The sequence below is a fragment of the Scylla paramamosain genome, unplaced genomic scaffold (assembly GCF_035594125.1).
Source record: "Scylla paramamosain isolate STU-SP2022 unplaced genomic scaffold, ASM3559412v1 Contig18, whole genome shotgun sequence".
Classification (NCBI taxonomy): Eukaryota; Metazoa; Arthropoda; class Malacostraca; order Decapoda; family Portunidae; genus Scylla; species Scylla paramamosain.
This window is the reverse complement of record NW_026973683.1, coordinates 1005001-1032500: the sequence shown is the minus strand read 5'-3', so window position 1 is coordinate 1032500 and position 27500 is coordinate 1005001. Positions and strand designations below refer to the sequence as shown.

General features: G+C 46.2%; 3 protein-coding genes across 5 annotated transcripts in view; all 3 read left to right on the top strand.

Annotated features, from left to right (window-relative positions):
* LOC135097353 (disheveled-associated activator of morphogenesis 1-like) overlaps nt 1–27500 on the top strand; it is a 63550-nt gene that overhangs the window by 16097 nt on the left and 19953 nt on the right. Inside the window, exons 8-10 of the mRNA XM_063999160.1 lie at nt 1–103; nt 456–653; nt 889–1103. The exon at nt 1–103 is cut by the window's left edge and continues 170 nt beyond it. Of these exons, the coding sequence (XP_063855230.1) occupies nt 1–103; nt 456–653; nt 889–1103 (516 nt within the window). The remainder of the gene's footprint in view (nt 104–455; nt 654–888; nt 1104–27500) is intronic.
* Nucleotides 9496–23169, top strand: LOC135097349 (uncharacterized). Of its 3 annotated transcripts, XM_063999156.1 has the most exons (5): nt 9496–11379; nt 11480–11575; nt 11657–11740; nt 11835–11998; nt 22548–23169. In XM_063999156.1, exons 1-5 carry the CDS (start codon nt 11196–11198, stop codon nt 22662–22664), a joined length of 645 nt encoding a protein of 214 aa, XP_063855226.1. In that variant the 5' UTR covers nt 9496–11195; the 3' UTR covers nt 22665–23169. The 3 variants fall into 3 exon arrangements, with proteins under 3 accessions (XP_063855226.1, XP_063855225.1, XP_063855227.1); XM_063999155.1 differs by lacking the exon at nt 22548–23169 and having other exon boundaries at nt 11835–16091; XM_063999157.1 differs by lacking the exons at nt 9496–11379; nt 11480–11575; nt 11657–11740; nt 11835–11998 and adding an exon at nt 22250–22364 and having other exon boundaries at nt 22548–23168.
* Nucleotides 24477–27500, top strand: part of LOC135097378 (titin-like) — a 4224-nt gene continuing 1200 nt past the window's right edge. The window contains exon 1 of the mRNA XM_063999223.1: nt 24477–27500. This exon is cut by the window's right edge and continues 1200 nt beyond it. Coding sequence (XP_063855293.1) covers nt 24477–27500 — 3024 coding nt within the window.

The following is a 27500-nucleotide window of genomic DNA, read 5'->3' as shown; positions in this document are numbered from 1 at the left end:
GGCCTCCCTCCTGCAGTTCCTCACGCAGATGGACGACTCAACTTTCCAGTCCAGCATCCACATGAATGTTATTGCTTGTGTGAAGGCTCTGATGAATAATTCGGTGAGTGAGTGCGTTTGTTTGGGGTTGGGTTGGGGTGTGTGTTGAAGGGGTGTTTTTGGGTGTTTGGGGTGAGGTAATGTGTGTGTGTGTGTGTGTGTGTGTTTGTGTGTGCAGTATCTTCAGAACCTCTATTTACGTATTAATCCCTAATTTATTCCTCCTCCTCCTCTTCCTCCTCCTCCTCCTCCTCCTCCTCCTCCTCCTCCTCCTCCTCCTCCTCCTTCTCTACAACTAATTACTGTCTGTTTTTCAATTTATTCCTCCATCTCCTCCTCCTTCTCTTCTACTGCTCGTACTGTCTGCTTTCCCTTCTACCTCCTCTACCACCACCACCACTACCTAACCCAAACAGAACGGACGCAAGCACATCCTGGCGCATCCAACTTGTATGAACGTAATTTCTCAAAGCCTCACCACTGAGCACCTTAAGACGAAGACCCTGGTGCTGGAGATCCTCGGGGGCGTGTGTCTTCTGCCAGGGGGACACAAGAAGGTGCTGGAGGCGATGCTACACTTCCAAAAACACGCCTGGGAGAGGACGAGGTTCCAGGTGAGAGAGAGAGAGAGAGAGAGAGAGAGAGAGAGAGAGAGAGAGAGAGAGAGAGAGAGAGAGAGAGAGAGAGAGAGAGAGAGAGATTACATATATGAGAATAAAAGAAAACAAAACTGTCATTCTTAATATTACATCATAAATTAACCTCCTCTTCCTCCTCCTCCTCCTCCTCCTCCTCCTCCTCCTCCTCCTCCTCCTCCTCCTTCTCCTTCTCCTTCTGCTCCTTCTACAGACACTCATTGTTGACTTGGATCGCTCCTTCGGTAACTTCGTGGATGAACTGGCCCTTAAAATCGCCGCCATGTCCTTTATTAACGCCATAATACGCTGGGGCCCGGGAGAAGACTCGCTGGAATTCCGCCTCCACCTTCGATATGAGTTCCTGATGCTCGGAGTTCAGCCAGTCATCGAGAAACTACGGGCCCTACAGAACGAAATCCTCGACACGTAAGTTTTGAATAAGTTTCCCCTTTATTATAACTGTTTACTTTCGTTTTCTTTGGTGACTTGGTTTTCTATGGTGTGTTTGAAGGGGAAGCCATAGTGTTTTTTTGTTTATTGTGGTGTTTCTGGGTTATATTTGAAGAGGATTAATTTTGGAGTAGTTTCCTCTCTTGTAATGCGTCTTTACACCCGTTTTCTGTGCTAAACTCGAAGGGGAGGCTTTAATATTATGTTATATACCAAAATATCTCTTTAATAATGTTTAGTCCGTTTTCTTTGTCTCTTGAGTGTGTGTGTGTGTGTGTGTGTGTGTGTGTGTGTGTGCTCATTTTCTTCAATGCGACGGGGTTATACTATCGTATTTTTTATAGGGTCGCGGTTAATGGTTAATGTATCTAATGGTTATGGTGTGTGCTGTAATTCGTGTGGTTTTCCTGCTCCTTTTTTTTTTTTTTATCTCTCTTTTATTGTTCAGTGGAAGGTTTATGGAGAGGAGGAAGAGTGTGGTAAAGTGTGTGTGTGTGTGTGTGTGTGTGTGTGTGTGTGTGTTTATGGGTTAGGTTGCGTAAGGTGTAATAACTGAAGAGAAAGAGATAGATAGATAGATAGATAGATAGAGAGAGAGAGAGAGAGAGAGAGAGAGAGAGAGAGAGAGAGAGAGAGAGAGAGAGAGTACACACACGCAAAGAAAATTAGTTTATTAAAAGAAGAAGAAGAAGATGAGATAATATTAAAAAAAAAAAGCAGGAAGAAGAAGAGGAGAAGGAAGAAGAGAGAAAAGAAGATAATATCGAAGAAAAATCCGAAGAAAAAGGAGAAAGAGAAGAAGAGGAAGAATAAGAGAGAAAAAATAATATTCAAGAAAAAACAAAAGAAAAAGAAGAAAGAAAATATTAAAGGAAAAACAAAAGGAGAAGGACAAGAAGGACAACAACAACAACAACAACAACAACAACAACAACAACAACACTAACACGAACCAGACGGAGATATACCATTGGCCGGCGCGGATTACACCAATTAAACCATCGCGTGTGCCTTTGAAACTAACCAATGGAAAGACACCACCACCACCACCACCACCACCACCGCCACTGCCGCGTACAATAACTCTCGCTTCTGGTACGATGACGTCAACACTAGAGCCTCGATCACTGGCTGCCTGATGAATGATAATGATAAGATGATGATGATGATGATGATTTGTTTGTTTGTTTGTTTGTTTATAATTGTTTTTGTTAATCTGTACTTTTATTTATTGTTTATCTTTCTCTACTACTACTACTACTACTACTACTACTACTATTCTTCTCCTCCTCCTCCTCCTCCTCCTCCTCCTCCTCCTCCTCACATATCGCATGTAAAACTTCCCTCGATCACTCCCTTCGCGTCTTGTTAGAGAGAGAGAGAGAGAGAGAGAGAGAGAGAGAGAGAGAGAGAGAGAGAGAGAGAGAGTCGTGATTTTTGGCCTAAATTTTCCTAAGTGACCCGAAAGATGAAAAGAAAACGGGAGAAAAATAGACTTGAAATGCATGATTCTTCTTCATCTCCTCCTCCTCCTCCTCCTCCTCCTCCTCCTCCTCCTCCTCCTCCTCCTCCTCCTTTTTCTTCTTCACCTTCATCCTTCTCGTCTTGTTGCTGTTCTCTTTCTCATTCTCTCTCTTTTTTTCACATTTTCTCTTTTTCAGTCTCGTTTCACATTCAAGAATTATATGCCAAATAATTACATACCAAGAATTACTTATATGTTCATTATTATTATTATTATGTTCATTATTCATTTCCTTCATTTCCTTCCTTCCTTCCTTCCTTCCTTTGATGTCGCTTCTTCAACGCATCTTCTGGATTGAATGATAAAATAAATTAAATAAACGTTTGGATTCCTTGGCATTAAAAGAGCGGGAAATTTAAAGGCAGAGGATACATATCTCAAAATGATGGATTCTGATTGGCTCCCGCTGAATAAACAAAGGCCCTGATTGGACGACGGGACCACTAATCAGAAGGACTGGTATTTAGTGGGAAGGGAGAGAGAGAGAGAGAGAGAGAGAGAGAGAGAGAGAGAGAGAGAGAGAGAGAGAGAGAGAGAGAGAGAGAGAATGAAAGATAAAAGACTAAGAAAAATATTTGAAAGACGAAAAAATAAATGAAAATAGTTAAGAAATTAGAGAGAGAGAGAGAGAGAGAGAGAGAGAGAGAGAGAGAGAGAGAGAGAGAGAGAGAGAGAGAGAGAGAGAGAGATATTACAAGCAGAATTCGAGCGTTGCCTGTTCGCTCAGCCAGATTAGCACAAGATGGGGGGAAAGGAAGGCAAGAAGACACGAGAGATGAGACCAAGAGAGAGAGAGAGAGAGAGAGGTGCTGAGCTGATGATGATGGTGGTGGTGGTGGTAGTGGTGGTGGTGGTAGCAATTAAAACTAATGATAATACTAGTGATAAAGAATATGATGATGATAATGATGTTAATTAGAATAATAATGATGATGATGATGATGACGATGATGATGATAAGAAGAGGAGGAGGAAGAAGGAAGGGGAAAAGAAGAGGAAGAGGACGAAAACGAGAAGGGTAGTAATGCTAAGAAGAAGAACAACAAGAAAACAACAACAACAACAACAACAACAACAACAACAACAACAACAATGAACGAGAAAAGGACATAGAGAAGAAAAAAAAACACAAAGAAGACAAAATTAAAGAAAAAAAAACACAGAAGAGAAACAAAAAACAAAGAAATAAAAGTAAAATAAAAAGAAACAAGGATGAAAACAACAACAACAACAACAACAACAACAACAACAACAACAACAACAACAAACTTTTTTCTCATTTTCTATTGCGTTCTTTCTCCCCTTGTGTGCGTGAGAGAGAGAGAGAGAGAGAGAGAGAGAGAGAGAGAGAGAGAGAGAGAGAGAGAGAGAGAGAGAGAAGACTGTTCTTATTTTATGTGTCATGTGAGGGGAGGTAAGGGGATCTCTCTCTCTCTCTCTCTCTCTCTCTCTCTCTCTCTCTCTCTCTCTCTCTCTCTCTCTCTCTCTCTCTCTCTCTCTCTCAGCTCCTCATTCTCTTCCTCTTCTTTTTAATCTCCTTTTTTTCTGTTAATTCTCCTTCCTTCCTTCCTTCCTTCCCTTCTTCCTTCCTTCCTTCCTTCTCTCTCCCCTCTCTCCTTTCTCCCCTCGTTTTTTACTTCCCTTTCTTTTTCTCTCTCCCTCTTTTTCTGTGTTCTCCTTTTCTCCTCTTCATCTTCCCCTTCCTTATCTACCTATTCTTCACTTTCTCTCCCTAATTCTCCCCTTTCTTCCCCTTTCTTCCCCTCTCCCCCCTCTTCCTCTTCCTTTCCCCTCAGATTTTGTCCTGGTTACTCCCGAGGGAGGGGAAAAGTGAGGGGTTGTGTGATGGAAAGCTCCCCTCTCTCTCTCTCTCTCTCTCTCTCTCTCTCTCTCTCTCTCTCTCTCTCTCTCTCTCTCTCTCTCTCTCTCTGAAACTTACGTAATATTCGATCAATAATAAAATAAAAGAAGAAAAAGAAGGAGAAGAAGAAAAATAAGAAGAAGAAGAAGGAGGAAGAGCAGGAGGAGGAGGAGGAGGAGGAGGAGGAGGAGGAGGAGGAGGAGGTACATACTGAAGAAGATAAAAAGTGAACAAAACAAAGAATAAAAAGAAAGAAAAGGAAAAGAAGAAATATAAAAGTCTCTCTCTCTCTCTCTCTCTCTCTCTCTCTCTCTCTCTCTCTCTCTCTCTCTCTCTCTCTCTCTCTCTCTCTCTCTCTCTCTCTCTCTCTCTCTCCCAAAAACAAAATGGCGACGGTTTGAGTCGTTTGTGAGATTAAGAGAAAATTACAAAATAAATACAGACAATATAACTCACAAGATGACGCTGATGGAGGAGGAGGAGGAGGAGGAGGAGGAGGAGGAGGAGGAGGAGGAGGAAGAGGAGGAGGAGGAGGGGGAGGAGGAGGAGTGTTTAAGAAGAATGAAAAATAGGAAGAGAATGATCAAAAGAAGATGAAAATGGAGGAGGAGGAGGAGGAGGAGGAGGAAGAGGAGGAGGAGGAGGAAGAGGAGGAGGGAGAAGAGGGGGAGGAAATAGGGTAAGAAAGAAGGAAGAATAGCGTCAAGAGAGAGAGAGAGAGAGAGAGAGAGAGAGAGAGAGAGAATCGCTCTGGGCTCAGTTGACGATGGACAGCCGGAGGGAAAACACGTGTCTTTCCTTCCCTCCTTTCCTCCATCCCTCCTTCCCTCCATCCCTCCTTCCCTCCACCCCTCCTCTCCTCCATCCCACCTTCCCTCCGTCCCGCCACTTAACCTGCCGTCGAAAAAAAACCACCTGAGCACTTGTAATTAACTCAGAACAGGTGCGCCGTTTACCTGTGTGACTTAAGGTGAAGTGAAGTGAAAATAAGAAGTAGAAGAGGAGTAATAATATTGAAGATATGTAAGGTGTGGTACATTGAGTGTGCTATGAAGAAGGAATTGAAGAAGAAGGGTGTGTTGGAGTGACTGTTTTCCAGGGAGATAAGAAGCAGATGAAGAAGAGGAGTGACAGTAGAAGCGATAAGAAGATAAGAAAAAAAGTGCGGTAGATTGAGTGTGCTAAGAAGAAGGAACTGAAGAAGAGACAAGACTAAGAAGGGTGTGCTGGACTGACTGTGTTCCGGGAAGATAAGAATTGACCACTGCTTTGACCCTTTTGTGGGACTGGCATTTCAGTGGGTATTTTTTTTTATTGGATTTTTGTTGCCCTTGGCCAGTGTCCTTCCTACATAAAAAAAAAGAAAGAATAAAAGAAGCGATAAGAAGATAAGAAAGTGTGGTAGATTGAGTTGTTTTGGGGAATAGAAGGAGAAGGAATTGAAGAAGACAGGATAAATGTGGTGGAGTGATTGAGTGTTTTAGGAAGACCAGAAGTAGAAGACAGACAGAAAAGTTGAAGTTATCTTATTGAGAAAGAGTCAAAAAGTTTAATTTGTCGAAGTAAATTTGAAAAAAAAGGAAGATAAGGAAGAGAAAATAAGAAAAGAATAAGAAAAGTTTTTAAAAAGTATAAATCAGACATAAAATTGAAGATATCTATTGAGAAAGAGTCAGAAAATTAAATTATATTGAAGAAAACTTGAAAAAAAGGAGATAAAGAAGAGAAAATAAGAAAAGAATAAGAAAAGTTTTAAAAAGTATAAATCAGACATAAAATTGAAGATATCTATTGAGAAAGAGTCAGAAAATTAAATTATATTGAAGAAAACTTGAAAAAAAGAAGATAAAGAAGAGAAAATAAGAAAAGAATAAGAAAAGTTTTAAAAAAGTATAAATCAGACATAAAACTGAAGATACCTATTGAGAAAGAGCGAGAAAATTAAATTATATTGAAGAAAACTTGAAAAAAAAGAGCGAAGATAAGTTTTCAAAATAACACTTGAGAAAATATCGTCTGGATTGAAGCGAAATCTAAAATCGAGCACAGTTTCAAAGATATTTGTGAGAAAGACGAGTTTTGTAAGACAAGTTTACATTCTCCCTACATTCTAATCATCCCAGCCTCTCATTTTCTTCAAGCTAACCACTCATTCTCTCTGACCAAGGAATAATCTCTCGTTTTCTTTCATATTAACGTGACCTCGCGTCCCATTTTTTCTATTCGCCTTCCATTTTCTTTCGATTATCCCCGTTTTCTTCAATCGGAGCATTTAAAGCAGCGATAACAACAACAACAACTACTACTACAACAACAACGACAGCAATAACAAGTCTAATCATCTTCATCATTCGTTACATACAACAAGAACAACAACAACAGCAACAACAACAATATCAGTTTAATTATCTTAATCGCTCGTTTTCATCAAGCAAGGCGAGTGAATGATCACCCATTTTCTTTAATAACAAGTTGACACGTTTTCTTCCACATTGAGGTCACCCTGCGTCCCATTTTCTTCACAAGCTAATCACCGTCCATTTCCATCAAGCGAAACGAGTGGATCTTCTACCGTTTTCTTTCAAATTAACACGTTTTCTGACACATTATCTTCCATACATCACTGTGTCTCATTTTCCCTCAAGTTTCCGTTTTCTGCGAGTTGCCGCGCGGGGGATCTCAGCTGCTATGCTCCACGTCCTAGCGGTTGTAGTATCGCCCGCCCCGCCCCAATGAGCGTCCGCCCCTGAGCCCCGCATTCTCTCAGGCCGCGAGACAACACAATAGCGAAGAACAGCAAGTCAAATCATCTGACTCGCCCACAAATTTGAGTTTTGGAGTTATTGATTGGTGACCGAAGACTGGAGAAAAACAGAAAACGGAACATTAACAGTTACGGCTATTGCTACTGCTACTGCTACTGCTACTGTTGCTGCTACTGCTGCTGCTACTACTACCACCACTACTACTACTACTACTACTACTACTACTACTACTACTACTACTACTACTACTATTGATTGGTAAACGAACACCGGAGAGAAAATTGCATAAACGGAACATTAAAACAGCGACAACAACAACAACAACAACTACTACTACTACTACTACTACTACTACTACTACTACTACTACTACTACTACTATTTTAAGTCATCTTTCAAGAACCACCAGCGGATTGAAAATAAGCAAGAAAGTAACATATTTTTCACCTAGAGAGAGAGAGAGAGAGTGAGTGAGTGAGTGAGTGACCTGCCTTCCCACAGGCACTCTGTACCTGGTGAACCACAGCACGACCTCATCAGGCCGTGAGTGTGACCTTGACCTCCCAGCAGGCGTAGGGCAGCCTTGCGTGACGCCTCATCCCCCGTGCTGACCCTCCGGCCTGGAGTGACCTTACAAAGTGACCCACGCCACCATACTGCGACCATACACACGTGACCTGCCTATTGTGATCTTCCCTCCCTTTGTGTCCTTCCCGCGGCTGGTGCCTGGCGGTGTCGCGTGAGCGTCGCGTGGCGTGCGTGCCGCGCCGCCATGAGGCTGCCGTGGCTGCTGCACTGGACCCCCTTCGCTGACTCCCTGCGGGGGCGGCGGGGTGACGAAGGGGCGGCCTCCCAGGGATGGGGAGCGGCACAACATGCCCCTGGCGGTTACCTGACGCAGGCAGAGCATTACGCCCGCGCCCTGGTGCAGGCCACCTACCTGCGCTCCAAGGCCAAGCTGTCCGCTGCCTCGTTGCGCCTCGTCAGGAACCTGGGGGAGGACAGTCCCGGGGAGCCGCTGTGTTCCGCCCCGCCGGATCCCGGGGGGCAGAGCTGGGCCTTCCTCAGGCTGCCGCGCCGCCCCTCCGTCAGGTGGGGCCTCAAGTCCTTCAGCAGGACCCTGCGGGAACCCCTGGCGGGCATGATGGGCGCCAGGGCCGCCGCCAGGCTCACCGCTGGGGAGGAGCTGGCCATCCTGACGCGGGCTGGGGCCGAGCTGACCTTCACCGCGGAAGAACAGGTGTGAGTAGTTGGGAAATTGCCATGGGGGTCGCCCCCCTAAAAAGGCTTGCCACTGAGGTCCCCATTGCATGGGGACCTCAGTGGCAAGCCTTTTTAGGGGGGCTCGACCCCCATGGCAATTACCCGGAGTGGCAATCCATTTCAGGATGGAGACCCTGACTGTAAATAGAGTGTTGGGGGATGGGAGAGGGAGGGAGGGGGGGGAGGGGGGGAGGGGGAGGGGGGGGGGGAGGGGGATCCCACCCCCACCCCAGGAGCGACTCTGATGGCATGCCATATTGTGAGTGTGGGGTTGATCAAGTTGCAATGGGGAAACCTGACAGCAATTTTCCGTAGACTTCAGTGGCAGTCCATGACAGGATGGAGACCCAGGCTTGGGAAAGGGAGGATGGCGATTCACGACGGCAACACCAAGGGGTGGGGGGGGGGAGGGAGGGGGGAGGGACGGTGACAGCGACACTGACGGAGAGGTGGGGGGGCGTGCGTCCTTATCCTTCGGCGACGATGGAATGACTAAATGAATCAATGATGGTGGGTGGAAAATAATTGAGTGAAAGGAGGGGGGAGGGTGTGGACTGGCGGCCAGACGTGGAAGTCGCCACACACACGCGTGGCTAGGGGACTGTGACGGCAATGCCGTGTAGGTCGCCCTTTCACGTCCCCCCCCACCCCCAACCCACCCACCCAGGGGCGACTCTGACGGCAAGCCATATTGCGATGGTGATCCTGATAGCAATTTTCCATAGACCCATGCTTGGGAAGAGGGGGTGATTCACGACGGCAAACACCAAGGGGGGGGGAGGGGGAAGGGGGGGGAAGCGGGACGGTGACGGCGACACTGACGGAGAGGTGGGGGGAGGCGTGCGTCCTTATCCTTCGGCGACGATGGAATGACTAAATGAATCAATGATGGTGGGCGGAAAATAATTGAGTGAAAAGGGGGTGGAGGGGGGGGAGGAGAGGTGATGGGGGGGCTGGCGGGCAGACGTGGCAGCCGCCCGCCACACACGCGTGATTAGGGGGACTCTGACGGCGCCTGCCATAGAAGTCGCCCTTTCCCTTTCATTCACGGAATCCTGGAGGGTGGGATGACCGAGTGTTGCCATCACGCGTTCCCTCCGACATCTCAATACATCCCCTATGGTCAAGGTCGTCGCGACTGCCGCACGAGATCCCGTTACCTGTCCATCCTTTTTACCTGGAGAAAGCGTCTGTGACGGCCAGGGCGGAGCGGCGGCCTCTTCCACTTTCACCGACCACCAGCGGCATGGCTGACGTAATACTTATGTCGGATGGCGGTCTTATTACTATCATTATTATTATTATTATTATTATTATTATTATTATTATTATTACTATTATTATTATTATTATAGCCGACACGTGCTCCCTCCGATATCTCAGTACATTCCCCTATGGTCAAGGTCGTCGCGACTATCCACGCCGTACCGCCATAATCTCCAGTCTGCCGACGTATATATGTCATGAAAAGGTAAAGTTTAAAGTCAGTCTGTTAGTTGACAGGGTTTAAAAAACATGTCATTGAGAGATAGTGACGATATATACGTATACCTATCTTCTCTTGCAGGTGGTAGGTCATTTCCCAACAACACAACAACAGAATTTGAAAACAGAATCTTACCCATTCATTTAGACACCGGCAGGGATTATGAAGTCGGCCTGTGTAATATTTTATTCCCTAAATATTTCTACTGCATTGCGGAAGGGGATCCAAATTCCAGTATATCGTTCTATGGTCGGGTTAAGCAGTCAGACTTTGATATGTATGAATATAATATGTATACCTATCTACCGGAAAGGAATATCATCTCCAATTTTACCGATAAGAACATACCGGCCATAACTAAGGCAATTAATGGACAGATAGTGAGAGAACTTCAAGCAATCTTGAATGACTCCTTTAAGATCTATTTCCCTTACTCGGATATCATTTATTATGACCGCGACTTGGAGCGGGTCGTTGTGAATAACGCGATTGTCCCTCCTAATGACGATCGTATTTACAGTGATATAAGTATAAAATTTGCATCGCATATAGCTCACATTCTGGGTTTCAATCCAAATTTTCGCTACACCGTCTACTTTCAAAGATCTGGCGACGGCATTTCATCTTCCGACGCCAGCGAAGCTTCCTCCTCATCACCCATAAAATTATTCGCTCAATACGTACCGCGAGCTGATGCAGGGACGGATTATATGTACGTTTATACCGACATCATTTCCCCCTCGCGATTTGGCAACCAACTAGTTAATATATTAGACGTCATACCACTCCCCGGCGACAGCACCAGTAAAGGTGCGAATTCAATTACGTATAAACCACTTTCTGCATCAACTATAGAGAGTGTGGCCATCAAAATTGCTAATCAAAGAGGCAAACCTATTCAGTTTGAAGATGGGGAAAACAGTGTTACTTGCGTGTTACATATAAGACCACGTTAACTTTGCGTCTCGGACGTAAAATTTTGAAGAGAATCGATCAAGGTGGGATAATGGGTGGAGTGGAGGATAATGAAACAGGCAGGTGTTGCCTACTTCCGAGTCAAGGCACGCGCCTCGCGACCATCTGCGCGGGAAGCTTCAGTGTTTCCCCGCGCGGCATGGCGGCCGGGACAAAGTGTTGACAATGTTATAGAAAAAAAAAAGAAAAGAAAATGGGTGTTCACTGTGGAACAGCAGAGGCGCGGATTTTATGTGAAGTGTGTGGGAGATGGCGCACTAATCCATCCTGCCCCTCATGTGTGGAAGACCAGTGTGATTTATGCGAGCGGTGTGGACTTCTGTTTCCACATCCACCGCCAGAACACACCTGCGAAGTTGGCAATCCTGCTTCTTCTGGTAAGCATTATTACTTATTTTGGCGGGAATGTATAATAATAAAGATGAAATGACTGTCAATCTTTACAAGTTTGAGCTCTGAGCACATCTTCCTGTACAGGCTCACACTCGATTGAGGTTGAGCAGAACGCCGGCGTAGAAGGCCCACGTCGGCGGACGTCACAAGGCGACATCCCACGCGGAGGCGGGGGAAGAGGTGAGAAAAAAAAAAAATACTACAAATAATAAAGCAATAAATACGGTGCCACCGCCACTACTAATATTCTTTTTTTTTAAGACTCGCCACGGCCGGGACCGAGTGGATTATCGGGGAACGTATTCAATTCTTCCGAGACTTCAAGTCCTTCACTACCTACACAAGGTAAATATCAATTCAATAATAATAATAATAATAATAATAATAATAATAATAATAATAATAAACTGTCGCTGCTACTTCTATTTTTTCTTCCCAGACACGCCACAAGCGGAGGCGGACCACGATGAGCGCAGCATGGCAGGAGAGTCGGCGGATGCAGACCTTGACGAGCGCGGGATGCCGGAAGAGCCGCGGTTAATTGACTCGAGGGAAAATTTTATGAGGAGCTTCACCAGACATCAATATGACATACCTGATCATGTAAGCAGAGATCCACTCGGTCTACTTACCGAATACAGGGAGTTCTTTATACGGGAAATTAGATCATATTTCACGTCACACGGCTCGCCATTCCCCCCCACCCTGAAAATATTTTCACACATTTCTCTGTTACTAGTGAAATTCTCTACCTTAGGCGAGGATGAACATCGAGTCATTCATATTGCTTTTAGAGCACGACTGATCACCTATCAAGATGTGCCTGACCTTGTTGATTTATGGATCCATCAGCTGAACAGTCGGCTGGAAAGCCTTACCAGCGAGACTGAAGGATCTGGTTTTATCATTTCAAGAGTACAGAATTTTTTCATCAACTATTGCTTGCATGTCGCATGTAGTGGCATAGGAGATTATGTTGCTTATCCTAGAGGCGTGCGAGGAGGGAATGAAATTTTCAATCCTGATGGCCGACATTCATCCTGTGTTATTCAGTGTTTGGCGGCTTTCAGACTTCATGCTCGAGGTGTACCTTGGAAAAGAATTCCAAAAATATTACGGAGACGGCATGGCGGAGAGAAATACGTCACGCGCGGAAAAGTAGGCAGTCCAGTGACTTGGGAGAACTTGAGTCAGTTAGAAAGGTTAAATTGTCTGTCTCTGGACGTTTATACACTGACAAAAAGCGGTGAGATATACTATTTAACATTATCAAGAAAAGGCTCGCGGAAGTATAAAACTGTAGTCTCACTCCTTTTACTAGGTGGAAAACATATGACGCTCATTAAAGACGTGGAGAAGCTGCACCGGAAATTGACGAGAAGCAGTCCCACCCCAGAGGGTCATCAGTTTTGCAAAGTATGTTTCAGCTCAGTTCCCAAGTCTGTCAGTTTGAGCGATCACGAGTGTCACTGCGACTTCACTCAAACTCTTCTCTTTCCAGGTGACGGTGAAAAAGTAAAATTTAAAAATTTTGCCTACACCTATCAGCCTGCATACTTAGCATTTTTTGATTTTGAAACTATGATAAAACCTAAGGAGAATAGGAGTGTGATAGCTGAACATGACCCAATTGGTTACTCGTATCTCATCATCAATAGGCATGGAGATGTCGTGGAAAAGAGAAGTTATTTCGGTGAAGATCCCGTGAATAATTTCATTGATAGCCTATCCAATGCTTGGGGAATCATCAAGGAAAGTGTAGTTAGCTATCCAATTAGCATGTCTGCGGAGGATGAAGCCCACTTCAAACGTCAGCGTCACTGCGAGCTCTGCCATCAACCCTTTAATGTGAAAACCCCACCTCATAAACATCACGACCACTCATTACCACAAAATAATTACAAGGGGGCTTTGTGCGCGCGATGCAACCTCCAGTGTCGTGACATGAGGAAATATCTCATCACTCTGGCACATAATATGAGCTTTGACGTCTCCTTAATCATAAAAGACCTTCACTTGCCAGAGTCGCACGTGGACATCCTTGCCAAGTCAGAATCGCATTTATTGAAAGTAAGGATTAAGGAATTGCAGTTTCAGGACACGCTTTCCATTATGAATGCTGGCCTCGGTCATCTCGCTCAGAGTCACGTGCAGGCGGGCTATAGCACGCGTTACGCCCAGGAAATGGTGAATTACCTCCCCGAGGATGTAAGGCGTGTAATTTGCACTCAAAAACAGTTTCTTTGTTATGAGTACATCACCGACCTTGGCCGCTTAGAAGATCGACAATTGCCACCTCGTGAGGCATTTTATGACACGCTCAAGGGGAAGGCCCTGCCACCTGGAGAATATGAACACGCTCAAAGCGTGTGGAGTATGACATCCTGCCGCACTTTAGGCGATTACATAAGACTGTATTGTGAGATTGATGTGGGATTATTAGCCGACACATATCTCAAATATAGATCATACCTGCATGAATTTTATGGGCTGGACGTGACACATTACGTGTCACTGTCTTCTTATGCTTATGACGCTTTTTTAAAGTCGACAGGCGTTCAACTTGATCCACCTTACGATCCTAACATGTATCACCTGATCAAAAGAAATGTACGAGGAGGCTTTGTAACTTGCGTCAGGCCACACCTGCAGTCAAACCACCAACCCGACGGCGGACCCGGCACCTATGTGTTCTATCTGGACTATAATTCATTATATGCAAGCGTTATGTGTTCCCCCCTGCCTATGGGTGACATCAAAAAGCTTTCTCAGTCAGAGATGGATGATTTTTTTGAAGTTGGCATCCAGAATCATGCGACAGATGGCGACGTCGGTTACTGGCTGCATTTAGACAGCTGTGACGTTTCCCCCGACGTAGCTCGGATCACGGACGAGTTCCCTCTGTGCCTCGCACACATGACTATTACAGAAGATGACATCTCACCGTACAGTAAAAGACTGTTAGAAGCTGAGGGTCGTAAGCTGGGGAGGAAAAATCGTAAACTCGTGGCCAGTCATAAGGGACTGAAAGATCATCTCATCAGTCTGGAATTGCTGCAACTTTTACTCTCACTTGGACTGGAAATACAATGTGTTCATGCTATATATAGGTTCAGACAGGCTCCATACCTGAAACCTTTCATAGAAAGGAACGTCGCTCAGCGTAAAAATGAGACGTGCGCCATTAAAAATCGCATTTGCAAACTGATGTCAAACGCAGTTTATGGTAGATCCATGTTATCTGAAGTGAAGTATGGCCTCCAGCAGAAATTAGTGACAAAAAGAAAGACTTTCCTGAAGTATGCAAGAAATCCATCCTTTAAAAGGGTCCACCAATTAGGCGAGGACCGAGTCATATGTGTCAACAGTAAGAATACGATTAAAATCAGGCAGCCAAATTACTTGGGATACCATATTTTAGAAGTGGCAAAGAAGTACATGTACAACTTTTGGTATCGTGTCATCAAAGCTAATTATGGGGAGAGAGCTAAATTAGCTTATGAAGATACTGACAGTTTCATTTTCAGTCTGCACATACCTACAAACTTAAATGATGAACTGAAACATGGACCCATGGCAAATTTTCTCGACACCAGTAACTTTGCTTCAGATCACCCGTGTTTTAATGGGGAGCGGAAGGGTCAACTAGGCTTGTTGAAATCTGAAACCGGATCCACGCTCATCAAAGAGGCGATTATATTAAAGCCAAAGATGTATTCGCTGCTGTTGGAAGATGACAAGCAAGTATCTCGAGGTAAAGGCATTCCAACTCACCTTCAGCAAAATATATTGCATCAGCAGTATAGGGAAACACTTAATAATGTCGCATGTGGGATGGTGGATTGCTATAATATTAGGAATGTGAAAGGACAAATTTGTACCACTCGTATGCGAAAGCGAACGTTGTCACATTTTGACGACAAGCGCTTTCACGTCGATGGCTATACCTCAAGGGCGTATTATCACCCCGACAATGATCCGCGGGAAAGAGATGTGGAGAATGAGATGGAAGAGGAGGTGGCGGTGGATGTGGGGGAGGTGGAGGTGGATGAGGAAGAGGAGGAGGAGGAGGAGGAGGAGGAGGAAGAGGAAGAGGGGGAGGAAGAGGGGGAGGATGGGGTAATGAGTGGTCTGTGGCGTGATCGGGAGAGACTTTCCGCGGCATTATTCACATCATGATTAAGGGGTAGAGAAAGAGAGGACGCAGCTGCTAGCAGACACCCTTCATGTAATGTAAAAAAACATTTGCTCTGACCACGTAGGCTAAGGAAGAGGGGGAGGTGGAGGATGGGTTGTGTCGTGATCGGGAGTGGCCTTCCATGACATTATTCACGTCATAATTAAGGGGTGGAGAGAGACCGCGGCCGCCAGCAGCTGCCATTCATGTAATGTAAGAACATTTGTTTTGAGTATGGAGTTAAGGAGAGGAATGAGGAGATTGTTCATGTACTGTAAGGACATTTGTACTGCCCACGTGGGGATAAGGAGGATGAGGAGGAGGAGGTAATGTAAGAACATTTGTACTTAGGTTAAGGAGAGGGGGGAGAAGGGGGGGAGGTTGAGGAAGAGGTGTGGGTCGGGGGAGATCCACGTCATAATTAGAAGGCAGGGATGAGGATGCAGCTGGGAGGTTAGTTATGCTGTTACCTACATGACCATGTAAATAAAGGTTAAGTAATAAATACTGTAAACATATCGTAGCGTCTTTTAGTAACCCTCTGAACTTAACATGGACAAGACATTTAGCGAAGAGATGCTGAATCTCTTCAGATATCCTGCACGCATAATTATTGCAGGTTATACAAATTCCGGCAAAACACACCTCTGCAATAAAATTATAGAGAAATATCAGCATGGATTTAACAGAATTATCATTTGTGGCGTCTCATCGCATTCGCTGCAGCAGAATTCCCCTTTTAAAGATAAGGTCGAAGTGCATGAGAAAATTATTGATCCCGTGATGGATGATAACAGTCCATACGCCGACCCGCAAACGCACACACTCCTGATATTAGATGACAATTTCCTCACGGCTGGCAATTCTCAAACGATAGCAGAGGCTTTCACCAAAGGGAGACATAAAAATTTGTCAGTTATAATGATAGCACAGAATGTCTTTTTCCCCGGAAAGTATGCTAGAACGATAACTTTAAATGCCTCACATTACATTCTTATGAAAAACAGAGATATATATCAAATTGAATGTCTGGGCAGGCAACTTTATGGAAGGGAGCGCGCCAAACACTTTGTGGAAATTTATAAAAATGTCGTGCTTAGACGAGATCACGGTTATTTGTTGTGTGATTTATCCCCGAACGCACCCGAAGAAATTCAACTGCGCACGAATATTGTGGATGAGTCACCCTGTGAGAAAGTCTATCTGCTATGAACGCCGTTTTGGACGAACTTTACCGGGATATGACGAATCCTGCGGCTTTAGGAGGTGTGCAAGCACTCTACAGAGAGGGGAAGAAAAGGGATAAGAATCTAACACTCCGCGATGTGAGGGCATTTCTGCAGGGCAACCGCACTTATACGCTTCACAAGCCGACACTGAAACGTTTTCCGCGACGAAAAATTCTCGCTCCTAAACCGTCCGTCATTTTAACTTGCGATTTGGCCGATTTTGCGAGGCTGCACAGACACAATGGCGGCGTCCGATACATCATGTTTTGCCTGGACGTTTTCAGCAGATACTTGAAAGTGGCAACGCTGACAAGTAAATCCGGACACAGTAGCCTGCAAGCGCTGAAAAAAGTTCTAGAGTCGGGGAGTTTTACAGGCGTGTCGCGTCTTTTTACCGATCAGGGATCCGAATTTTATAATCAAGCAGTGAAAAAATATCTAACTTTGAAAGGTATTACCTTGTATTCCAATTACTCGCGTGAAACAAAGGCGAGTTTGGCAGAAAGGGTCATCCGAACCCTAATAAATACGTACAATCACACCCCACACCGCGGTTTGGGCGGCAACCAAACGCCGGCTCAGGTTCACCGCCTCCGCGAGCTGTCACAAGTCAGGAAGCAATTTAAACGAATGTATTTAAATCGGCCAAGGGGAAAGAAAGTTGTCAGTCATAAATTAGACGTGGGAGACATTGTACGCTTGCAACGTGCTTCCCGAACGCAATTTAAATTCAATAAGGGTTATACCGTCAACAATACCGAGGAGCTTTTTAAGATAAGTCGTGTGGATTACTCACATAAAATCCCTATTTATTTCATAAGGGATTTGGCGGGGGAGGACGTGACCGGCGCTTTCTACAGGGAAGAATTAATCAAGTCCTCTCTTCCCTCACATTACCAGGTCGATATATTACGATCGAAGGTCGAGCGAGGTAAGAGAAAGTACTTCGTCCACTGGCGTGGGTACCCAGATAAATTTGACAGCTGGATAGATGCGGACGACTTAGTATAAGATATGGATGAGGAAAAACCATTGATATTGAAGTACAAGGATTTGGTTTTTCTCCTCTCGCACGTCACCCCTAAATTGCGGAAGCAGGTCTTGCAAAGTTTGAATAAGCGCGAAGTCAATTGCATCTCGGAAATATTCGCCAACTTTTTGAAGAGACGCCTGACGGACGACGATACCATCATTAACCGCCTGAAAAAATTCAAGAGTGATATTCGCACTGTAGCCTTGAAGAAGACGCCCGTGTACAAGAAGAAAGCGATTCTAATCTCCAAACGAGGTGGTAACATATTGGCCGCGTTACTCCCGATAGCCGTGTCGGCAATAACAAGTTTACTACAGAGATGAAAGAATATTGTTTAGTTCCCGTCTCAGTTGCCGAGAGGTGTAAGTTTAAACCGACCGACAGCGCAACTCAGCACCGATTCACGTCAAAACAAGTCAAGAAAAAAAAAAAAACTTCACTACCGCTACCGGCCGCCGCCCTCCCCGACGCCGCCACCGTGACGCCACCACCACGCGCACCTGTCAATCCACCCTTGGATGATTTGATTCGAGTTGCCGTTCCTCCTTCCTTTAGAGAATATGGTTTATCTCTCTTGAAATTATTGGAGGGTAAACCTGGGATTTCATGGGATGAGCGCGGTAACTTACTTCCACCATTTTCTGGCATAAGCGTGTTTGATCTCATACGAGTACTCGGTCACGAAAAGGGGGCCGCGAAAAGACTTTCACCCGATAAGCGTCCATTATTATCACTGCTACTTCGCATGGCGCAACTCCCCGCGGATGCCATCAGAAATACGACTCAACGAAGTAAACTGATAGGTGGCGGGGTCGGTGACATCTGGGAAGCATATTAAATGAGAAAGCTCCCCATCTTACTCTGTAAACGAGTAAGTACATCAATAATACATGAGAGCACGTGTTAGGCGCGTCAGGGGTGCAGGCCCACGGATGGATAATTGATGAGGGTTATGGTCAAAAAAAGGTTCACCCCCCCCCCCCTAACCCACATCCCCTAATAAATAATACGTTCCCCGCCCTCCATCCCTTCCCACCAACAAAGGAAAAAAAAATAACACCTGCGTCAATTTGAATGAATAAATTCTACTACGCAGAAGGTGTAATATCGACCAATACGTGTGAATAAAGGTCTGCGATGACACATTTCCCCCTCACTCCCCTCACAGAGGGTTCAACGTGTGGATCAGCCCTCCAATTACTCGTCAAGATGAAGGTGGTCGAGGGCAAGCTGACCGATGGCATCTTCCGCGACCGCCGCTGTTATATCATTTATTCAGTAAATGCCGTCTCCACCGAACCGAGTGGGATTGCGCGGGATCTCAAAACGATTTACCCATACGAGAATACACATGCAGCTAGAAAGAGACTCTACTCGCTTCATCGGGCCACGGCAGACACGAGAGATGACCCAGGACGTATCATTATCCACGCGCCTCCCACAGGAAGCGTAAATCTCCCTCACCTGGTGGCCTGCGTGACTCAGTATGGTTGGGGCGAGGCCGTCGAGGGAAACGAGAAGGCGCGACAGGCAATCGCGACGTCGAAGGATTTGCCTTACGTGGAAGGACTCAAGATGGATACAAGCGTGAATCGACGTCAACACTTCCAGAATTGCCTGAAAAAGATTGCCCTGCTAGCCATGGCGAACGCTGAAGTAGAGCAAATTATTATCCCGGAAGGACTGGGATGTAGAGGTCGCTGCCAGGATGAGTGGAAGAATAATTACCTGCCTATGGTGGAAGGGCTGGCGCAGCGACTTCAACCTTTTGGAGTTGAAACTATTCTGGTGAGGAAGTCTGAATAACTATATCATGTAAATTTTAAAATAAAGTTGATGTGTGTTTGACAAATCGAGTATAAATGTATTCCTTAATTGGGGTGACCGTTATTATTTATTTTGATCATGGCGGGAGCAGCATATCAGACAGAAATAAATAGCTGGTGATTATGCTCGACGTCTTATTCATGACGTGACAACCATCATGACGAGAGCGTTCACACCTCCCACTCGAGCGGAATACGACTTGCTTTTTACGCAAAGCAAAGGTGGAGGTTTAGACGACATCCGGGTTTTTATTCCACCCCATTCAAGAAGAGGTGGCGGTCTATTTTCCGTTTTGAGTGGCTTTGCTAAAAGAGCAATTCCCTTTCTCATGCGCACTGTAGCACCCGAAGCGCTCCAAATGGGAAAAGGTTTATTAACAGATGTTTTAGAAGGGAAGCGACTTCGCGAATCATTAAGAAATAGAGGTGTTGCAGCCGTGAAGGGTGTGGGGGAAAGGATAGTTCGAGGCGGACGAGTAATGAAAAAGAGGAAAGTTGGAGTCGGAAAAAAAAAAAAAAAGAGAAAACCACCAACCAGGCAACTGAAAAGAAAGACTTGCTATAAAGCAGATATCTTCAATATTTAGCTTAGTCGCAAAGATGACTCATTACGGTCCGGATGTGCAGGGTGGAGCGACCTCCACCCCCCTGAGCAATTATCTGACGGCCGTGAGTGAGAACTTTCCGCGGGTGAATCGCTTGCATACCATCGAATCGTCAGTCGCTGCGAGGGGAAAGTTGGACGTATTACCCGTTAATTTAGACGCAAATGCTAATAATCATGCGGGGATCAACGATCCTTACATTGAATTTAGACTGCCTGGTATTCCAGGGCAATTTTTGGATCTATCAACGCTGTCTCTAGAATTGCGAGTTAGCGCGACGAAGGCAGACGGCGCGCCACTAGACGATGACGATCACGTCGTTTTTAGTAATGGTTTGAATAATACGATGTTTAAGTCATGCGCTTGTTATTTTAACGAACAGCTTGTGGAGTCATCCTCTTTGTTCAACTATCACGCCTTCATTAAAATGATTACAACAATCCCTCAGGATAAAATTGACTCTATCGGTCGCGTCGCCTTCTACCACCGCGATTATGATGGATCAAAAGGCATAATCAATAAATTTGATGAAGACTATTTCACGGGAGGGAATAAAGACGAGAAACAAATGATGAAAGATTGTAAAACGCACGGCATTTCGATGACTGCGCCTTTGTTTTCGGATATATCAAGTCTGGACGCTTATCTGCTTGACTCTGTTGATGTGAGAATTCGATTAGAATTGGCTAACAAAACATGGATTCTTAATTCACACCAAGATGCCAGCAGTTTCAAATTTAAGCTCGAGATGGCTAAGTTATGGGTTGACCGCGTCACGCCACATCCGCCCGCCTTAGAATCGTTAAATAACTCCTTGACTCGAAATCCAATGCAATACACTTTTAATAGAACGCTCAATAAAACGTATGTGTTAGCCGCCAATCAAACGTCTTTGATTGCCGAATTACCTTTCGCGCAAATCATACCTCAAAATTTGACCATGGCAATAGTTGATATGGACAGCTTACAAGGCGTAATTGATAAGAATGGTTTATATTTTCAACACGCCGATCTGTCACATGTACATATCACCGTGAACGGGGCGACCATTTATAACGTTCGCAGCTCTTTCCCGCATCACGCGTCAAAATTGTTTTACACGACCCTTGAGTCACTAGGATTGGACACGCGTAATTCCCTAACATTTGATGCATTTAATAAAGGTCGGACAGTATGTTTCTTTAACTTTGTGACGGAGGACGTGCACAATGCCATCCCTCTGGATAAATCAGGAAATCTAAGAATTAATCTGTCGTTTGCCAAGGGACGTAATCACAACCGCGTCATAATGTTTTTCGCCGACACTACTGGCGTCATAGAAATTGATCATTATCGTCACGTTCGCTGCATTGTCCGCGCATAAGCCGTCATGAATGCACGTGAAATACAGGCCGGTCTAGCAGGCATCTTGGGCGATCGAGTTTATTTTTTAGGCTGTCACGATCATCGCCATGTGACAGATCTGATAAATCTTGCCAGAAAACAGGTGAAGCCATGCGTTTTCATTCTAAATACATTGAGTGACTCAAAGACCATGGGCCACTGGATTACTGTTTATCTTAATTTTCAAAGTCAGACCATAGGCTATTACGATAGCTATAACTTGCATCCCAAATACAATTCCGCTGTCTTACATCATTTTATGCAAACTTGTCCACATATGAAAATTAGCACATTAAATTATCGACTTCAGGGGTTGAATTCCCTCGTGTGTGGCATTTATTGCATGTTCTTTTGCCTTCTACTGAGTTGGCATACATTAAAACGTGCAATGTGCATTATTCACGCCACCTTCAAAAAGCATCAATATCTATATAATGACAAAAAAATTACTCGTATGGCATACGTAATATTTCGTAATATGCCGCATTGCATGCCTACGTTTTGCCCAGCCGGCAGCCGGGCGAGATGTCGTAACATCTGTAAAGCGGTAATAAGGTAGATTGGGGGGTGGGGTGGGGGTGGGAAAGGGGGTCAATATGGAGTAATTGCTGACGGATAAGCGTCACTTCGCCATCACCTCTCAACCCAGTCGGACGTCGAAGCCTCATCTCCAAGAATGGAGCAAGCTAACAAACATTTCATCTTGAGAACTGCGGGTGAGTACGCCATTACCTTGCACGGCATCTGACATCTTCACCATTGTAAATTACATTAACGTTCTTTGCCAATGAATAAGAAGAGGGAGAGTGGGAGGGGAAATAAAAACTTTTCCATTGTTCTCATCGTTTTTTTTTTTTTTTTTTTTTTTTTTTTTTTTTTTTTTTTTTTGTCTGTTACAGAACGCATCTCTTTCCGCTTTGATATCTATCTGGGCGATGCTGGGGGTAAGCGAAGCCGTGCTGACCATGAGGATGTCAATGTGGAGAAAATGTCAGAACCTGCAAAGAAGAAATTGATCTTTAGTGATGACGACATGTCGCCACTGCCGGCCAGCCCACCTCCTGACGCTCCATCAGGACAGGAGTCGCAACAGCAGCAGCCGACATCGCAGTCGATTCCGCCACCTCAGGAGTCGCTGATGCCACCTCCGACCGAAGCACAGCCGCAACGGTCAGATGAGTCGACAGTAGGCGGCAAAGAGGGTCAGGAGGTGAAGAAGAAGTCGCAGGAAAACAGAAAAAAAAAAAATATTCCCCCTAACACGCCAGAGGACGACAGCACACCAAAACTCCCCGTTGCTCCAGCCGCCCCTCGTAAGAAGCTGGTTCCTAGAGTTATTAAAACTACGCCCGTCATTGACAGCGATGACGATGATCTCTTCGCCTTCAATTCGCAAATGTTTTGAATGAAAGAGATGTATTTGCCCTAATAAGCAATGAGCTGTATTTGTCCTAATAAAAATAAAATGTTCCATCGACTCTGCATAACCTTTCTAATAATAATAATAATAATAATAATAATATTAATAATAATAATGATAGTAATAAGACCGCCATCCGACATAAGTATTACGTCAGCCATGCCGCTGGCGGTCGGTGAAAGTGGAAGAGGCCGCCGCTCCGCCCTGGCCGTCACAGACGCTTTCTCCAGGTAAAAAGGATGGACAGGTAACGGAACCTCGTGAGGCTGTCGCGACGACCTTGACCATAGGGGATGTATTGAGATGTCGGAGGGAACGCGTGATGGCAACACTCAGTCACCCCACCCTCCAGGATTCCGTGAATGAAAGGGAAAGGGCGACTTCTATGGCATGCGCCGTCAGAGTCCCCCTAATCACGCGTGTGTGGCGGGCGGCTGCCACGTCTGGCCGCCAGTCCCCCCCCCACCCCCACCTCCCCTCCCCCCTCCACCCCCTTTTCACTCAATTATTTTCCACCCACCATCATTGATTCATTTAGTCATTCCATCGTCGCCGAAGGATAAGGACGCACGCCTCCCCCCACCTCTCCGTCAGTGTCGCCGTCACCGTCCCGCTTCCCCCCCCTTCCCCCTCCCCCCCCCTTGGTGTTTGCCGTCGTGAATCACCCCCCTCTTCCCAAGCATGGGTCTATGGAAAATTGCTATCAGGATCACCATCGCAATATGGCTTGCCGTCAGAGTCGCCCCTGGGTGGGTGGGTTGGGGGTGGGGGGGGACGTGAAAGGGCGACCTACACGGCATTGCCGTCACAGTCCCCTAGCCACGCGTGTGTGTGGCGACTTCCACGTCTGGCCGCCAGTCCACACCCTCCCCCCTCCTTTCACTCAATTATTTTCCACCCACCATCATTGATTCATTTAGTCATTCCATCGTCGCCGAAGGATAAGGACGCACGCCCCCCCACCTCTCCGTCAGTGTCGCCGTCACCGTCCCTCCCCCCTCCCTCCTCCCCCCACCCCTTGGTGTTGCCGTCGTGAATCGCCATCCTCCCTTTCCCAAGCCTGGGTCTCCATCCTGTCATGGACTGCCACTGAAGTCTACGGAAAATTGCTGTCAGGTTTCCCCATTGCAACTTGATCAACCCCACACTCACAATATGGCATGCCATCAGAGTCGCTCCTGGGGTGGGGGTGGGATCCCCCTCCCCCCCCCTCCCCCTCCCCCCCCCTCCCCCCCTCCCTCCCTCTCCCATCCCCCAACACTCTATTTACAGTCAGGGTCTCCATCCTGAAATGGATTGCCACTCCGGGTAATTGCCATGGGGGTCGAGCCCCCCTAAAAAGGCTTGCCACTGAGGTCCCCATGCAATGGGGACCTCAGTGGCAAGCCTTTTTAGGGGGGCGACCCCCATGGCAATTTCCCAACTACTGGTGTGTGGGGAGCAGCGCACCCCGTGCAAGGAGGGAGGCGGGGGCTTCATCCTACCGCCCCTGGGCAAGACGAGGAGCCAGCTCGCCCTGCCTGTGGGCGGCCTGGGGGAAGCACCGCCCCTCAAGAAGGTGGACAGCGAGTCTTGCCTCACGCTGGACGCCGCGCCGCTGCTTGGGGCGGCGCTTCTCCACCCCCCACGCCACTCACGCCCAGGCACACCCCCGCCACGTCAGGCAGAGGACGGTGTGCCTGGCGAGGGGCGTGAGGACAGCGGCGCCCAGCCCTTCCACGACACCTGCGGGGCGACGCCCTTGATAGTGGTGGAAAGTTTTGTGTCTCCACAAGACAGTGAAGAGAATATTTGGCGTGACGCAGCACACCCTGGCGGGGAGAGGAAGGCAGAGGAGAGAGACTGGCACGGAGATGAACGAGATGAAGCCAGGAGTGCAGAGGAGAAAGACAGGGTGATGCTGGATGTGTGCCCAGTAGCAGAGGAGAAAGAAAGCGCCACTCCAAGCGGACACAAACTCCAGGAAGTACAAGAAAACCAAATGTTGCTTCTGGAAGACAAAGCAAGAGAAATCACACGCTCAGGGGAGGAACTGGGGGAGAAACCAAATAAGGAAGAGAAAGAAAGCGGATCTCTGACTGAAAAACTGGAAATAGATCAAGTTGTGGAGGAAAAAGAAAATGCGACCTTGTTTGTGGAGGAGCGAGGAGAGGAGAAAGCAAACCAAAACTCACTGGGAGAAGAGAAAGAAGGGGAATGTTCACAGGTTGAGGAGATGGAAAGTGAAGAGAAAATAGACAACTCGACACCTCATGAAGTAGAGATGGAAGCAAAATACCGTCTTGTAGAGGAGAAAGAGAGCAATGTTGTGGCTGTAGAGGAGAAACAAAGGGTAGTTTTACATGTAGGACTGGAAGTAGTAGATCTAGCTGTAGAAGAGAAAGAAATCGACGATGTAGAAATGGAAGAAAACGAATCTCTGTCTGTAGAAGAGAAAGAAAACGGACTTCCACTTGGAGAAGAGATAGAAAACGAAGGTAAGGAGAAAACAAACGAACATGAAGCGAAAGAAAACGAACCAGAGGAAAAAGAAAACGGATATGTACGTGTAGAAGAGAAAAAATGCAAAAATCCACTGGTAGAAGAGAAAGAAAACGGACTCCCACATGCTGAGGAGATAGAAAACGAGTATAGGGCAAACGAAGACGAATCAGAAGAGAAAGAAAACGTAATTCCATTTGTAGAAATCACTGATAAAGAAATTCAGCTTGTAGAGGAGACAGAAAACGAAAACACAAACGAAGAAGAGAAAGAAAGAAACAGTGCAGGAGAAACAGAAAACAGAACCCCAGCTACTTCAGAGAAAACGGAAAATTTGACAACACCTCCAGAAAAAACGAGGAACTTGACTACACCACCACAGAAAACGGGCGATGAGTGTATAATAAAGAAAACGGGATGCGAGGAGGGACTGCTGGAGATACATGAGAGAGGAGGGGTGTCCGTGGAGCATTGTGTTGGGGAGGAGAAGTACCCCACCTCCCCATCGTCACCCCCAGCATATCAAGAAGTTTGGGGTCCATTCCTCACCATCGCCTCCCCTCCACCCTCCCCTCCACCCTCCCCAACATCCCGCCAGGAGGTTGGGGAAGTGTGTCAGGCTTATCCTTGCCCTGTTCAATCCCCATCACTCCTCACATCCCCTCCTCTTGTGATCACCCACTCTGAATCCCCAACAATAGTGGATTTGGTGGGGATGGTAAAGGAATTTGAAACCCTACCTCTACCACCACCACCACCACACCCCCAACACCCCAATAAAGAGGGTGAATACTGTTTAACACCCCCAATACCTCCCCCCCTCTTTCCCACGTCACTAAAATCACAAGATATGAAAGACGAACCACCAACATCACCACCTCCACCACCATCACCACCACAAGAACACCCCCAATCCCAGCAGTACCTCGAGGTCACACAGACAGCCCCTGAGGTCACGCACGCTGTGTCTAAGGTGAAGCTTAGCACTGTGACCTTTGACCTGGCGTCCCCTGGGATTGTCAAACAGGAGATGACCAGAATGAGGTCGAGGTTAAATGAGATTGTACAAGAGAAACAGCCTTTGATTTATGAAGAGATGGGGTTTGTAGAAGAAGAGATGGGGTTTGTAGAAGAGATGATGGAGTCTGCAGAAGAGATGGGAGATGTGGAAGAGATTGTACCTGAAGATGAAGAGATAGGAAGACCTGTAGGAGAAATAAGAGATCCTGCAGGAGAAGAGAAGGAGCCTGTAGAAGAGATGGTTCCTGTAGAAGAGATGGGGCCTGTAGCAGAGGTTGGGGGCCTTGAAGAAGAGATAGAAGGCCATGAAGAAGAGATAGAAGGCCTTGTAAAAGAGACGAAACCTGTAGAAGAGAAGGGCCCTGTAGAAGAGACAGAACCTGCAGTTTCTCAGTCTACACAAGAACAAGTATTTGTAGAAGAGAAAGAGCCTGTTATTTCGAAACCTACACAAGGAACTCCGCCTGTAGAAGAGAAGGAACCTGTAATCTCCCAGCCTGTAGAAGAGAAGGAACCTGTAATCTCCCAGCCTGTAGAAGAGAAGGAACCTGTAATCTCCCAGCCTGTAGAAGAGAAGGAACCTGTAATCTCCCAGCCTGTAGAAGAGAAGGAACCAGTAATCTCCCAGCCTGTAGAAGAGAAGGAACCTGTAATCTCCCAGCCTGTAGAAGAGAAGGAACCTGTAATCTCCCAGCCTGTAGAAGAGAAGGAACCTGTAATCTCCCAGCCTGTAGAAGAGAAGGAACCTGTAATCTCCCAGCCTGTAGAAGAGAAGGAACCTGTAATCTCCCAGGCTGTAGAAGAGAAGGAACCTGTAATCTCCCAGCCTGTAGAAGAGATACAGCCTGTAATTTCCCTGCCTGTAGAAGAGAAGGAACCTGTAATCTCCCAGCCTGTAGAAGAGAAGGAACCTGTAATTTCCCTGCCTGTA

Excerpts from the sequence above, each read along its gene's own strand:
- LOC135097349 (XM_063999155.1), top strand. The coding sequence starts at position 11,196 with ATGGGTGTTCACTGTGGAACAGCAGAGGCGCGGATTTTATGTGAAGTG. Across the intron at positions 11,380-11,479 it reads TGGCAATCCTGCTTCTTCTG|GCTCACACTCGATTGAGGTT; the intron begins GTAAGCATTATT and ends CTTCCTGTACAG. Across the intron at positions 11,741-11,834 it reads TCCTTCACTACCTACACAAG|ACACGCCACAAGCGGAGGCG; the intron begins GTAAATATCAAT and ends TTTTCTTCCCAG.